The 13604-nt window shown below is 40.1% G+C and overlaps 1 protein-coding gene across 6 annotated transcripts in view; it reads left to right on the top strand.

The window, feature by feature from the left end:
* Positions 1-13604, top strand: part of rnf220a (ring finger protein 220a) — a 180892-nt gene that overhangs the window by 131755 nt on the left and 35533 nt on the right. For all 6 annotated transcript variants that reach the window (XM_044218542.1, XM_044218541.1, XM_044218544.1 and 3 more), the window contains 2 exons: positions 7099-7147; positions 12934-13029. In XM_044218542.1, coding sequence (XP_044074477.1) covers positions 7099-7147; positions 12934-13029 — 145 coding nt within the window. The remainder of the gene's footprint in view (positions 1-7098; positions 7148-12933; positions 13030-13604) is intronic.

The following is a 13604-nucleotide window of genomic DNA, read 5'->3' as shown; positions in this document are numbered from 1 at the left end:
CAAAAGTTAATCAAAAGAATCATGAAAAATGGGGGAAGGGTGGTGATAAAGGAATAAAGAAGAAGAAGTAGATGAAATGAGAAGTAAGTGAGATGAAGTTTAGAATACATTCTCATCAAAAGGTCCACTTGGTTTTTCCCAAGCTTTCAGCCACACCTCGTGGCCTTCATCATCAGATAGAGTTTGCTCAGTTGTCATGGAGACGGTTTAGTTGCTATCCGAAATTCCAACAACTAAACTATCTCCATGACAACTGAGCACGTTCCATCCCCTTGATGAATGCCAGGGGTGGTGGCTGGAAGCTCTAGGTGAAAAAAAGAATAAAATACATGGGAGAGCTGAGTGAGGGTCATCCATCTATCATTGTTTGATATGCCGAGGTGTGTGTGTGTGTGTGTGTGTGTGTGTGTGTGTTTCAATAATTAATAAAGGTTAGTAGTCTGCCCTTCCCTCTGTGGGTCTGACATACTGTGTAAGCCAGGGGAAGCTCAAAGCCCATATATGCACGCACACATACACACACGGTTATTTAAGGAAATAGCATCATCCCCGGGTTGAGATGCGATGGTGGCTAACGTCACGGCTGGCTGATTTAGCTACTCACCACTAACCCATCCTACACATTCACACACACACACCACATGAAAAAAAGAGGACAAGAGAGGCGGGAGAACAGACAGATGCAAAATGTCTCAGTGTGACTTTGTATGCGTGGATTTGCGGGGATAAAATAAAAGCCAAAAGTGGTGTGTGTGTGTGTGTCTGTTATATCATAAAACCAGCCTCATTCTATAACACACACACAAACGTTCACACACACTCACACACACACACACACTGTCTTTCCCGCTCCCTGGCTCTCTGCATGGTAGCAGCCATCATTGAAAGTGACAGTGGGAATTTGGTCCAATTTGTAGTAAATCTGCCTTTAATGACGACCAGCGCTTGCTGAATGAAAGAGCTGTGGGTATGGAAACAAAAGTGCGTGTGTGTGTGTGTGTGTTTGAGTTTGTTGGTGTGGAAAATGTGTGTCCCATATCTGCCTGGTCTCTTTTGTAGATATCTGTTCTTCTGTGTGTTTCTATTTGTTTTCTATTTCTCTTCTCTTTTCTGTTCCATCCTCGCTGCACGTGTGTGTGTGTGTGTGTGTGTGTGTGTGTGTGTGTGCGTGCATTGGATTACAACTGCCAACCTGTCCTCTCTTGTGACTGTGAGCTCTGTTGTCGCTTGTTCATGGGCCATAGCTTCTCATGTAAGGACATGGAAATCTCACGCAAACACACACACAGTTGAGCAAATGGAAATCTATCATGCCCTGTACATGTCAGGTGGCTCGTGGGGGCAAAGTAATCTACATACCCCATCACCCCCTCCTCTTTATACCTCTACTCTTCTTCCTCCTTCTCCTCCATAATCAATTTGCCTCCACGAGAGCGAGAAGACGACACCAAAAGGCAAAAAGCAATCAGTATCTTGAGGTTAGCACCATTCCACCATTCCTCCTTCCATCTATTCCACCCAACTCCTACTGAAAAAAGTCTCCCCCCCCCCCCTCTCTCTCTCTCTCTAGGTGCAGAGGTGGGAGGGGCAGAGGTCCCTGCTAGCTTTCAGTCAAACTCAGTCTGTCTTTACTTGTGTAGGATTGATGCAGATTTAACCAGGGTTGGGGAGGGTGGGCAGTTTAACTTAATGGAATTGGTTCCAAAACACTGATCAACCCAATTCAAACTGGTGCGACTGACATAGAAGACCGGTCCAGGTTAAGTACAGTATCTGAGATAATCTGGCTGTTTCAAAACTTCTTTTGGGGTACTTTCCCTTGATTATTTCTTAAATATATTTTTCTTGTGGTGGTAATAATTTAAAAAAGATTGTTTGCACAATTTTAGATGGCTGGCAGGATGAGTCATTTATCCGTTTTTGACATGTTTAGATGGAGGGATTTAACAACAGCAATGTATATCTGGAGCTGCAGACCACAACATCAGACAATGAGCAGTAAATAAAGGGAAACTCACAAAGATCCTTCATCTTGTTCAAATGATTTTCTGGAATCACAAAACAAATTACATTAACATCTCAAATGGATCTTATGATGATTCCTCACTATAGTGACAAAGTAATGTGAGTAATGCAAAGTAGTGCAGATTAATATAACATCACTCCACATGAGTTCTGGAGCTCTGCATCCAGACATTTTCAACTTTCCAAAGCTGAAAATTATGATTATACATTCTAGTCCTACTTTCGACAGTGATTAGCCAGATGTGCTTAGCTGTCAAAGCAAACAGGGTGTCAACTGCTCCACAATCTTTTTCTTCCAACCCAATCGCCAGAATAAAATGTATCAATTATACGTTTCTGGAAACGCACGGATACGTGCAATCTCTACGTTTCAAACGATTAATCTCTACATTTCAAACGCTGTGGTTAAAGTCTGGTTAGGTTTAAGCCCAAAACCCACTTGCTTAGGTTTAGGAAAAGCTCATGATTTAGGTTCAGATAGGGTTCTGTGTTGTCCTGACACCTCGCTAAAAACATCCGGTTTTGTTGCTAAAAACACACGGTGGTGTCGCTATAAAAACGGCTGCAAAACATTAAAACAACCGGGGAGTACTCCTCAGCCTGTGAGACCAGTTATATGATGGCTATGGCTATGAAGGGAGCTTCCTAAAGTATGAGTTAATTTGGCTTGAGACTACAAAATTATAACAGAACGCCTGCGTTACAAACTAGGTGCATGGAGTTTGAAAGCTGTTTACCAAGACAGTATTGAGTTGCATTATGGGAAATGTAGGTTCCAGTGATTTTGGACAATGACCCATACTAAAGTCGGCCTCTGCTGTTTCCATTTTGACCATTCTTTTTTAAAATCTGTCTCTTTCAAGTCCCCCAACTTTATGGACGTGTGATACTAAATCACTGTAGTGCCCCTTTAAACTTGGACAAAAGGAGTTCAGCACATACATTTAGACAATATTCCCTACATGTTAAATGAATGTAAGCTTTTACTTGCACTTTTATTTTGAAAAACTGTATAACTACCTGTACAATTCATTAATTATTATAATTACTTATACTACCTGCAATCTCAATGCTTACTTACTTTGCTTATTGTCTATACAGTAATTAAGTTTAAGTTTAACTCAAGAGTTTGTCATGGTGTACTGCTGCATTTAAATGATGTGTGTCACTATGTTGTATTCATGTGGTCCATCACCACCAGGGTTTACACAAACTGAAGGTGGAACATGGTTAAACGACATAAGCAAGTTTTTAGACAGACCATAGTCCACTAAAATCATGGTCTAAATATAAATGCATGATATTCAATCATATATGACCTCTGATTTCCTGACTTGTTTTAGTCAGTGGACAGAAAGTCCATCTCAGCTGCTTTTTTCCTCTTTTACTTTTATTGCAGATGGGAAACAAAAGAAAAAAACTCCTGATTCCTTGTAGCTATATATGACTACTTCCTGTTTATGTTCCTCTCAGGTTCTTGCCCCTCCTTTAGGTTTAGCAAGTTCAGAGAAAGTACTGTGGTGGGACAATGTGTTGTAAGACTTGTTTGAAGCACCCACATGCCCCCCTCACCTGTCTCCCCCCTGTTCACACACATGCCTCATTACCACAACACATTCTAAATTGCTTTGTCTCCCATCTTCCTCCCTCCCTTCCTTGTCCTCCTGTCTGTCTGTGTGTTTGTTTTGCTTTCATGTGCTGTGCTGCTCATTTCCACACTCTTCTCCTTGCTTTGACATGGCAGGCAGCTGGGATTTCCAGCCCCAAAACCCTCGCCATCAAAAATTCATAGAACCGGGCAAACAGACATGAAGCTGCGAGAAGAGGCGGCGACGCACCGACTCTCCCATCACTCCCTCTCTTTCTCTCGTTTTCTGTCTTCTTTCATCTTTCCCTCACTCGATCTCCCTCTTTATGTTGCCCGCTCTTCCTCTCTCACCACATCTCTGTCTCTCACCTCACATTTCATCTCCTTCTTTTCTTTTTTCCACCTTTTTTTCGCTCCCTTTCATCTCTCTATCACCCCCCCCGTCATTGTGGCAATTTTCTCCCATTGCAGCAGGCATGCAACTGCTGTCCTCTCTCTTCCTCTCTCTCCCTCTCCCTCCTTCTCTTGTCACTGTTTGACACTGTCAACAAGCAGCTAGAGGTGGCTGTTATTGTTGATGCCTCTGCAGAGGTTCCAGATAATGAATAAAAGAGAGAGGGAGAAGGAGAGAGAGATGACAGAGACACAGATAGAAAAGGGGAAAGAGAGGTGTGTGTGTGTGTGTGTGTGGGTGTGTGGCAGATTCCCCTGCATTACACAGCAGCTTGACTGTGTCACCCATGTTTATTCTCTTTGTCGGTGCAGGTGAGGCCCGCTGTTCAGCTTTCACACACACAAGACATGCACACACACCGTGCACAGTCACACAGTAGCAAGACAATATACAGATGCAAGCACACATCCACAGGTACACACACAGCACACAAACAGTTATGACACATTTTCATCACGCAAAGACATTTACAGTAATACATACATACACAGACACCTGTATATACTGCACACTGACAGGACTAATGAAAACTAAAATGACAATTAATGACTAATAATAACTTTAACAACTCACTAACCTGATAGTCTTGTTCCAAGTTCTAATCCTGTGGTATTATTGTGTTATTAAACATTAAAATATTTTTGATGACTGAACTCTCCCAACTCCTGGCTGGGTTAGCTGCTAGCAGAGCAATATCATAGTAGCTTTGTCTTTGGTTTTTAGTTGGCAACATGACTACATTTCCAAAAGAGCATGGTTGTGGTCTAATTCATTCATTTCTCCTTTGTCCTCCACCTGCTAAGCTAACAATGTGGTTGGAGGCTAACCATCTACTGTAGCTCCCTATCTCAAAGCAAGCAATCTAAGGGGGATCGAATCCCTCTTGTAATTTTACCACCACCAACATATTCTGCTTCACTAAGAAATATGTCACATTACAGAAGCAATTTCATTTAGCCTTTAATTAGGTATTTTAGTATTGCACTTGAAAGGCCAATAAAAGACAGATCAGAAATGTTCAAAATTGATGCAGCATCAGATCTTTCATTGGACCCTCCCTGCCTGGTAAATATCTGTATCTGTCACAACTCCACATCTCCAGTTTGACAAAGCTGAACTAGAGTCACAGAAGACATTAAATGACAGGTTCACAATTTTTCAAGTCAGTAGTCAGGTGCCAATATGACCACTGAAACACTTTTTGCTTGCTGTAATCATTCCTCCATCATTCCACTTGATCAGACTGCTGAAGCCTTATATTAGCTTCAGGAAGCTTTGGAATGAGGACTGTGAATTTTGTCCCTTACTTCACTTGCATTGGAAGCCAAGGGGATCTCTTGATGGCTGGTATAAAAGAGGAGGATTGATTGCACGTAGCAAAACCTTTTTAATGTTAATATGGGCACCTGACTATTCTTTTAAGACTTAAAAAAATGGTGAACCTATTCTTTAAACAACTGTTTTCACAGGCTGAGTAGTACTTTGTATATTAGTGGAGTGCCTCTTTAAATAAATGGACTTTGCTATTAGTTAAAGTATAAACTGATGGTTTGCACCCCAGAAATTCAAAGACCAAGTTATGTTGTGTAAAGACATGAACAACACTCCATATCACAGAATGGGTATAAGGAAATCTGTGCATCTATGCATTATATTTCAGTCTTATATTTTCCTTGTCTAGCTCCTACGCTTTCTTGTGCGCCACTTTATAAATTCTTCTCTCAGATAAGTGACATATAAATAAGGCTTCTTATTCTTATTATCCACCCATCCATCCATTGAAAAAGGAAATCCCTTGTCTATCAAAGCATGCTGTCAGATTAGAGGTCGCGCTCAATTCAGTTTCAGGCACATTCCTTTCCATGGTTTGCCACTGTCTGTGTGTCAGTCTGTGTGTGTGTGTGTGTGTGTGTGTGTGTGTGTGTGTGTGTGTGTGTGTGTGTGTGTGTCCGAGGGGTCTGGAGTGCTAACAGGGTCTCAAAGCAAACATGACAACCCTGTCTTGCTTTGTGAACGTCAAGCCTGTCGCAACGCTTGGAGAAGCTCGGAGAAATGTATCTCTGTGTTTGGGTGAAAGTCAGAGAGAGAGAAAGGCGGAAGGATGGGGAGAAAGACAGGGAGAGAAAGAAAAAGGGGGAAAAGAAGGAGGAGAGGGCCACAAAAAAGAAAGGAAGGATCAAGAGATCAATTGCGAATGCGGAGGGGGAGTAAATGAAAAGAATCAGACGGGAAAAGTGTCAGAAAAAGAGATCAGAAATAAAGTAACATGTGAATTGAATGTGTCTGTTTTATTGGCAGAATAGAGGAAAGTTAATATATTTGGACTTTCCATCGTTCATCTCCAATCTAATATGTCACCCAAACACATGCACCCATGTACACACAACTGTTCTTTTCTTTTCTTACTGTCTAACATCTTGATACCCCCCCCCCCCTCGTTCCCTATACTGTTTACAAGTCAGCCGATTGTCCTCCACACATTGAGTCAAAGTGGCCGCGGGCTGACTGCACTGACAAATCAAATCACAGCAAAATTAGTTATTTCCTGCTTTTGCAAAACGATATGTGTGTGTGTGATGAGACAAATCTGGAGAATAATTGCCTCAGTAAAAGAATATCCAGCTAATGTTCTTGGTAATCCTACGATTCGCAGTACCATTTTCAGTTACCATCAAATAGAGTAGAAGGAGATGGACGGACAGATGGACAAAAGTTAAAAGAGAAAACCAATGGATGAAAGTGAATACATGTGTAAAGAGGTTACTACATAAAATCTAGTATATTGGTGTATCGTCACCCATTTATAAAGAGACCATGATATTCCATGATTCCCCCAGAAAGGAGAAAACAGTTTCTGGTGTTACCGAATACACCTTCCAAAAATACACAATATCTTAAAAATGAATGACCTGTCAGAAATGTCAACACACGCTAGAGGCATAAAAGCAAGCAGACAGACACACAAGACCAGATTCAACGCTGTGCTACATCACATAAACTCACTCAATTTTGTCTTCTTTCTCTACTGCAGTAAGAACCCCTCACCCAAGGATGGAGCAGCCACTCCAGGAACCCCCAAGGTGAGATGAACCTCAGTTTCTTAACATGTAATATGATGTCTATATTTAGTATATTGCCTTTTCATTCAGAAAATCAAGTGTGTCCTGAGACATGTCTTATTATTTTCACCTGTATTTGGAATATAAGTTTAATGTTTTTTGTAATGCCAAACTCTGCTAAACAGAAGTGATCATTACCATAGTCATACATCAAAACATTTTTATTCACATTGACATAGTGCAAAAAGAGAAAGGAAGATTTTAAATGATTGAATGCTGAAATTAGATTTGTGCATAGTAAACCTAGTTAGATTTAAAAACATAATGATGCGTTTTCAATTATCTGTAGTGTAGTTCTTTACTGGCCAACTCAGAGCTGATACTCTGATGCCTCTGTTCCTCTCTGCTGCACTAATGAGAAATCAGCTGTACTGTAGGGCCTCTGTCTTATGGCGCTCTCACACACACACACACACACACACAGTGGTCCAACAGGCAGCAGTACCAAGAGGCACTGTACTGTGATTGTTCCAATTAGAGAGACAAACAGACAAAAGGAAGAGAAAAGAGAAGAAAAAAAGACATAATGTCAAATTGGAGGAAGACATAGTCATGATTCCATCAAGTAGGCATTCCCTTATAGTGTCTGCATCCACTAACTGAACTGAACACATCACTGGCTGCTAGACTAAGACAGTTTTTAAAAGAAAAGACCTTTCTATATCCTTAAATCTACTATCTAGAGATCCTGTTAATAGAAAAATCTTTGAAGGACTTTGAATAAACTGTAGGGGCTATGGGCGGACTTGATAATATAATGGACTCAATAAAATAAAAGGAAAAAGACAAGAAAACAAAACTATTCCTAAGTTTGGGGCGCCTTCTGATGCAAATTTGTGTATATAAAACTTTACTTACAGCTAGCCAATATAATGTTCAAGCACAATCATTTTAGGTTTTAACATGAACTGCTTTTGTTTTGTTCCGTAACTTCCACTGATACAAAAACAGGTAAAAGTTCCTTAAATGTGGAGAGCTTTTATAATACAGTTAACCACTCCTGTCTCTGGATTATCCCTTACGCTGCTTTCAGGGGCAGACTGGCAACAAAAAGCAATCTGGGAATTTGCAGTCAGACGGCCCCAGTTTGAAACGCCAAATTCAAACTGACACAAAATGTTTGTCGATCAACAAATCATTAATTTAAAAAAACAAAAACAAACACCATCTGTTTTTTTGTATTGTGTGTGTTAGGGTAATATGTAAAATGATGAAAATTATTTTCCAAGGTTTTCCTCCCCTCGTTTGTATTTAACAAACCGTTGTTATCACTGGGCTGGCTATCATATTATATGCCTTATAAGCTATAATGCAAAAAAGAATTGAGTAGTGTAGAAAAAAATTATCAAATTTACATGTTTATTTTACCCATTTACAGTCGAAGCTGATGACCATTTTTTAAAACACTTTAGAGAAATTTAGCGTAAACTTCTCTAAACGTTTGTGCTCTGAGTCTGACTAGTTAAACCTTGGAAAGGGTCAAACCTGCAGCGGGACTCATCAGAGCATTGAAACCCCAAGGTTAACAAAACATCTTGTTCTTTAGTTAGTTCATTTAGCTAGTTCACAGCACATAGCATGTAAGCATGACAAAGCACCTGCTCACTCCTCTTTAATGTTTCTGCCTCTTCACCACTGTCATCATCACCTGCAGACTGCTTCAATAAATCCGTTATCTTAGCACACTTTGTGGCCTTTTTCTTTGGACGCGTCTTCTCTGCACCACTGTTTCGGTAACGAGTGCTGCATACTTTTAAAGCGTGCTAGATAATAACTGCCAGAGTGCTAGATACTTTTAGTTTCAGTTGTGATGGTCACTGCTACCTGCTATTACAGGTTGCAGCAGCCATGTCGCGGCAGCTTAAGATGACCTATTGAATATTTGCATCTAGGCTATAGTATAATGCCAGGGCTGGGGAAAAGAAATAAATAAAGACCTGCCCTCACAAGACCAGCCCACCAGGAAAATTCCTTATGGTCAGTCCACACCTGCCTCCTTTCATACAGGGAAGTACCACTGGTATACTTCCCCCAGTCAAGAAGTAAAGTCAGGGAAATGAGGATTTTAGATACAGCCAAGTTTCAACTACTTTATCCAACATGCCATTGAAAAGCATATATAGCTCTATGCTACTCTTCATTATTGGTAAGACCTGTGTCAATGTTTCCTGAAAGTACCCCTAAAGCAATCAGGCACTTCATTTCCATGTTTGTTTTCATTTATAACAAAAGACCATGTGAAAGTCAGATGCCCTACCGCAGAAAAAAGTATACCAGACATGCACATGAATGCAACATAAGAGCTCTAAAATAATTCAGGGGATCCATTTTCATTCCCACACACCTTTGGGTGCTGACCCAGGCTTAGAGCAGCACTCACAGCATTGTGGGTGGGCTTGAACTTGAGAAAGGCAGAAAGAGCAGGATAGAGCGCCAGCCTTCCTCTCCGGCCGTGACTGTGCATCTCACCACTGTTGTTTAGTATTCAGCTACAGGCCATGGAGAATGGAGAGGGCCAGTCTGAAGCACATGGGCCTGTTGTCATTGTCTTCTCCCCGCTCTGCACCACCCACCCCTATTAGGCCGTAGATTAACCCCAACTCATCTCCTTGGTGGCCAGCCCACTTTCTGTACTCCTTGCCAAGCTAAGGTGATTGGGTTAGACTGAAAACATGTGATATCTGTAGGGCCACACACACACTTTTTGACATACACACACCCTGTTACGTGTCAAGCAGGGAACTCAAGGGGTGAACCCAAAATGCAGACCATGGCAGCAGAGAAATGTAGTTCAGTGATTTAATGCAAGACAAGGGTTTACATGGATGGTGAGACAGAGATCAAAACCAGAAAAGCAGTCCAAAACCAGCAAATGAGTCCGACAGGGAGTAGGCAATATCCAAATTCTAATAAGGCCACCAAAATCCACAAGTCAAAATGTTCCAAGAAACAAGGCAAAAACCAAACAAGCACTGGAAACACACTGGGAAAGGGACCAGAAGACAAGGCACATACTCCAAGACGAACTGATACTGAGGGAGTGAAACCACACAGACAAAATACTCAGGTGAGGGGAGATAACAAGACACAGATGGAACTAATTAAGGCGAGGCAAACAATCAAAACTGGAGAGAAACACGCAATGACAGAAAGTGAAGTTACTGACACAAAAGGAGAGGAGAAATACAAAATAAAACAGGAAACATCTATACACAAACCCTTAAACCATGAGACACCCATGTTGGATACTACATCATCTATCATCTCACATGCATATGAAAAGATTTAGACATTGTCCTTTTCTCTTTGCCTCTCTTTATGTTTATTATTTATTTACACATGCAAAACAAATTTTTACTGTGCAAATTCACAAAACACACTTTTTTACAGTCTTCACAGTCAAATATAGAGTTAAGCTTTCTGTACAATGAAGTGTAAATCCAGTCACTCACCTGAATGTAGCTTTAAATGCAACCTTTTTGCAGCTGATCGTTTTGCATGTTGATTTAATTGGTTGGTTTAAAAGACCTAAATTTCAATGGAAGATCTTCATTTATAATCTCTTCGTAGAATACCGTTAAATGTCATATTCTAATGATAAAATTTAAGGATATTCCCAGAACGCCCCCAGGTAAATGATTCCTGACCTTTTTAAACCTGGGTAAAAGAGAAAAAAAGACCACACACACTCACACAGAGGCATAAAAGCATCATGCATAATGTCCAATTTACTGTGGCAGCACTGGAGGTTGGTCATTTCTCACATATTATTATTAGATTACTGCTGTCGAGCACTTAAGCCTCTGCTCTGCCCCTTTCCACTTGATTAATAGGAGACGACTGTAAATACAAATATTTCATAGCTGCCTTATAAAAAAAAAAGCTGCAGCACAGGCACACATGAAAATATAAGCACACACACAGCTAGAGCTCTGTCAGGACTAAGCCTTGTAAAAAAGTGATATTGCTCCTTTTGTCTTCTCTTGTTCTCTTTCTTTCACATCATTATCTGCTTGCTTCTTGTTCACTTGAGGAATTCCCTGGATTGTCTTTGTCACAGAGTGGGTTAGAAGAGGATATTGTTTTATATGTGTGTCTCTATGAGAGAGAAAGAGAGAGGGTGTGTGCAAAGTGTTGTGAGACAGATTTATGGACAGGCAGTGTCCCGTAATGTCAGACAGTTACGCTCCTCCTTTTCAGATGTTTACCCTTCCTCCTCCTTTTCTCCTTTCTTCCTCTCTTTTCAATCACTCGTTCTTCCCTAACTCCTCTTAACATCCCATAAACATTAACTCTAATCAGTAGAAGGGACTTTATAGACAAAGTCAGGCAGGTTACAGTCATCATCAGTGATGTGTAGCTCTCAGAATCTGTGGCAATAACACTCTTGAAATTCCCCAAGGGTAAAGATTCACCATTCCTGTGTGTTTCTTTTCTGTGTAAGAGATTTGTTGTAATACATAAACTTTAGATTTTAAAATTTTTATTATTTTCCTTTTTGATATATATCCATTTGACACACAAGGTCATTTTGTTGCTGTTTTTCCCAAAATTTACAGTCTACAATAAATGTTAATTTTGCTTTAAATTTAGCACTTGCATGTCAACTGACATTTCAACTGTTTTTGTCCTTTACTCTTCAACTGCTTTCATCTCTTACTCTACAAATGACAATCCAGCTCCTTCAGGTTTTACTCTTCAACTGACATTTTAACTATTTTCATCTTTTACTCTTCAAATGCTTTCATCTCTTACTCCTCAAATGACAACCCAGCTGTTTTCAGATGTTACTCTTCAAATGACATTTCAACTGCTTTTGTCTCTTACTCTTCAAATGACATTTCAACTGCTTTCACCACTTAGACATCAGCTAACATTTTGACTGAATTCATCTTATTCTCTTTATCTGCCGCCTTTCCTTTCAGTGGTTACACAACTTACACTTCAAACCCTTTAAGGTCCCAAACTTATGCTGCTCTTCTAACTCCCATAACTTCTACTGTTCATAAACAACTTACTACAACTGCTTTCCATGCTTTCACTTCAACCGACACTTTAACGGACATAATTTTTCAGTTTATATACTTGAACTGACACTAATTTCTTTCAGGATTTACACAGCACCAGCATTTTGACTGACATTTTAACTCCTTCCAGTGCTTGAACTTCAGCTGAATCTTCAACTCCTTTCAGCACTTACATTTTAACTGATATTTCCACTTCACTCAGCACTTACATTTAAATTGACACTTCAACTTCATTCAGTGCTTACACTTAAACCAAAACTTCAGCTTCTTTTAGCACTTCCATTTTAACTGCTATGTCCATCTTTTTCATTATTTGTATTTTGATTGCCACTTCAACTATGACTTCAAAATTTCATCAGATAGCACATGTATGTTTTCTTCAGAAAAATGTTGCCTTTTCTAGCTGTTGCATTGAGTTTGTATGGACCTTATGGACATGTTAAATTATTCAAATGATCTTATTGTCAAGTCAAGCTAAGGTGTAGGTGGTGGCTTGCAGGAGGGTTATCTCTCCAACAGTGAAATGGTATCTGTTTTCCTTAAATCAAAATTTATTTTTTGAAACAGCATTACTCTTGCCTTGTCCACGTTTATTGATCATTCCCATGCAGCAACTGTCAAGCGAGGACAGGTTCTACTGTAATCATTGCACCACAGGTGATAATATATCAAGATCATATGCATAGAGAAGACATTTTATTTCTCTCTCTCTCTCTCTAGTCAATGCTGTTGTCAGTGCACATCAAGCGTGAGGGAGAGTCTCCCGTGGTCTCGCCCCTGTCCTCTGAAGACATCCACCACTCCGACAGATACCAGGTCAAACTCGCGGACACACACACACACACACACACACACACACACACACACACACACACACACACACACACAGAAGGGTGGAATAACAGTCAGTCTTAGACTGACACCATTCTCTGCTGTTTGTCCCTTAGGTCAGTTCTCCAGATTAGGATCCAGCTCACTTTTTCTATCATTTTACTTATTTTGTTTTTCTTTTCAGTTATAGTGAAATATATCCTGTGTGGTCACAGCATAGTGTGTTTATACTGCCAGTCAGCTCCATATTATGACATACTGTGTATTACTAATAAGGGATAATAACCAATATGGTATATGTTTAATAATGGCCAACAGAACTGCAATCATCCATTGCAGTTGGGGAATGTATACAGGTATTATCACAAATCTGGTTAATTTGTTAAATTATAAAGCTCTCCTTCTGTTCTATTTTATTTTGCTGCCGATCAACCACTGGATCAGACAAAACTTCAGTGATGCCCTCCTCTAATGTTATACTTTCATTAACTTGAATGTCAAAATAGATTGAAAATGTAAATGCAAGGCACATTCTCAGCACTGGTTTTTTGGCTGTATTA

This window comes from Siniperca chuatsi, linkage group LG13, assembly GCF_020085105.1.
Source record: "Siniperca chuatsi isolate FFG_IHB_CAS linkage group LG13, ASM2008510v1, whole genome shotgun sequence".
NCBI classification, from domain to species: Eukaryota; Metazoa; Chordata; class Actinopteri; order Centrarchiformes; family Sinipercidae; genus Siniperca; species Siniperca chuatsi.
Note: the sequence above shows the minus strand (reverse complement) of the source record. Positions and strands in the feature narration are given on the sequence as shown.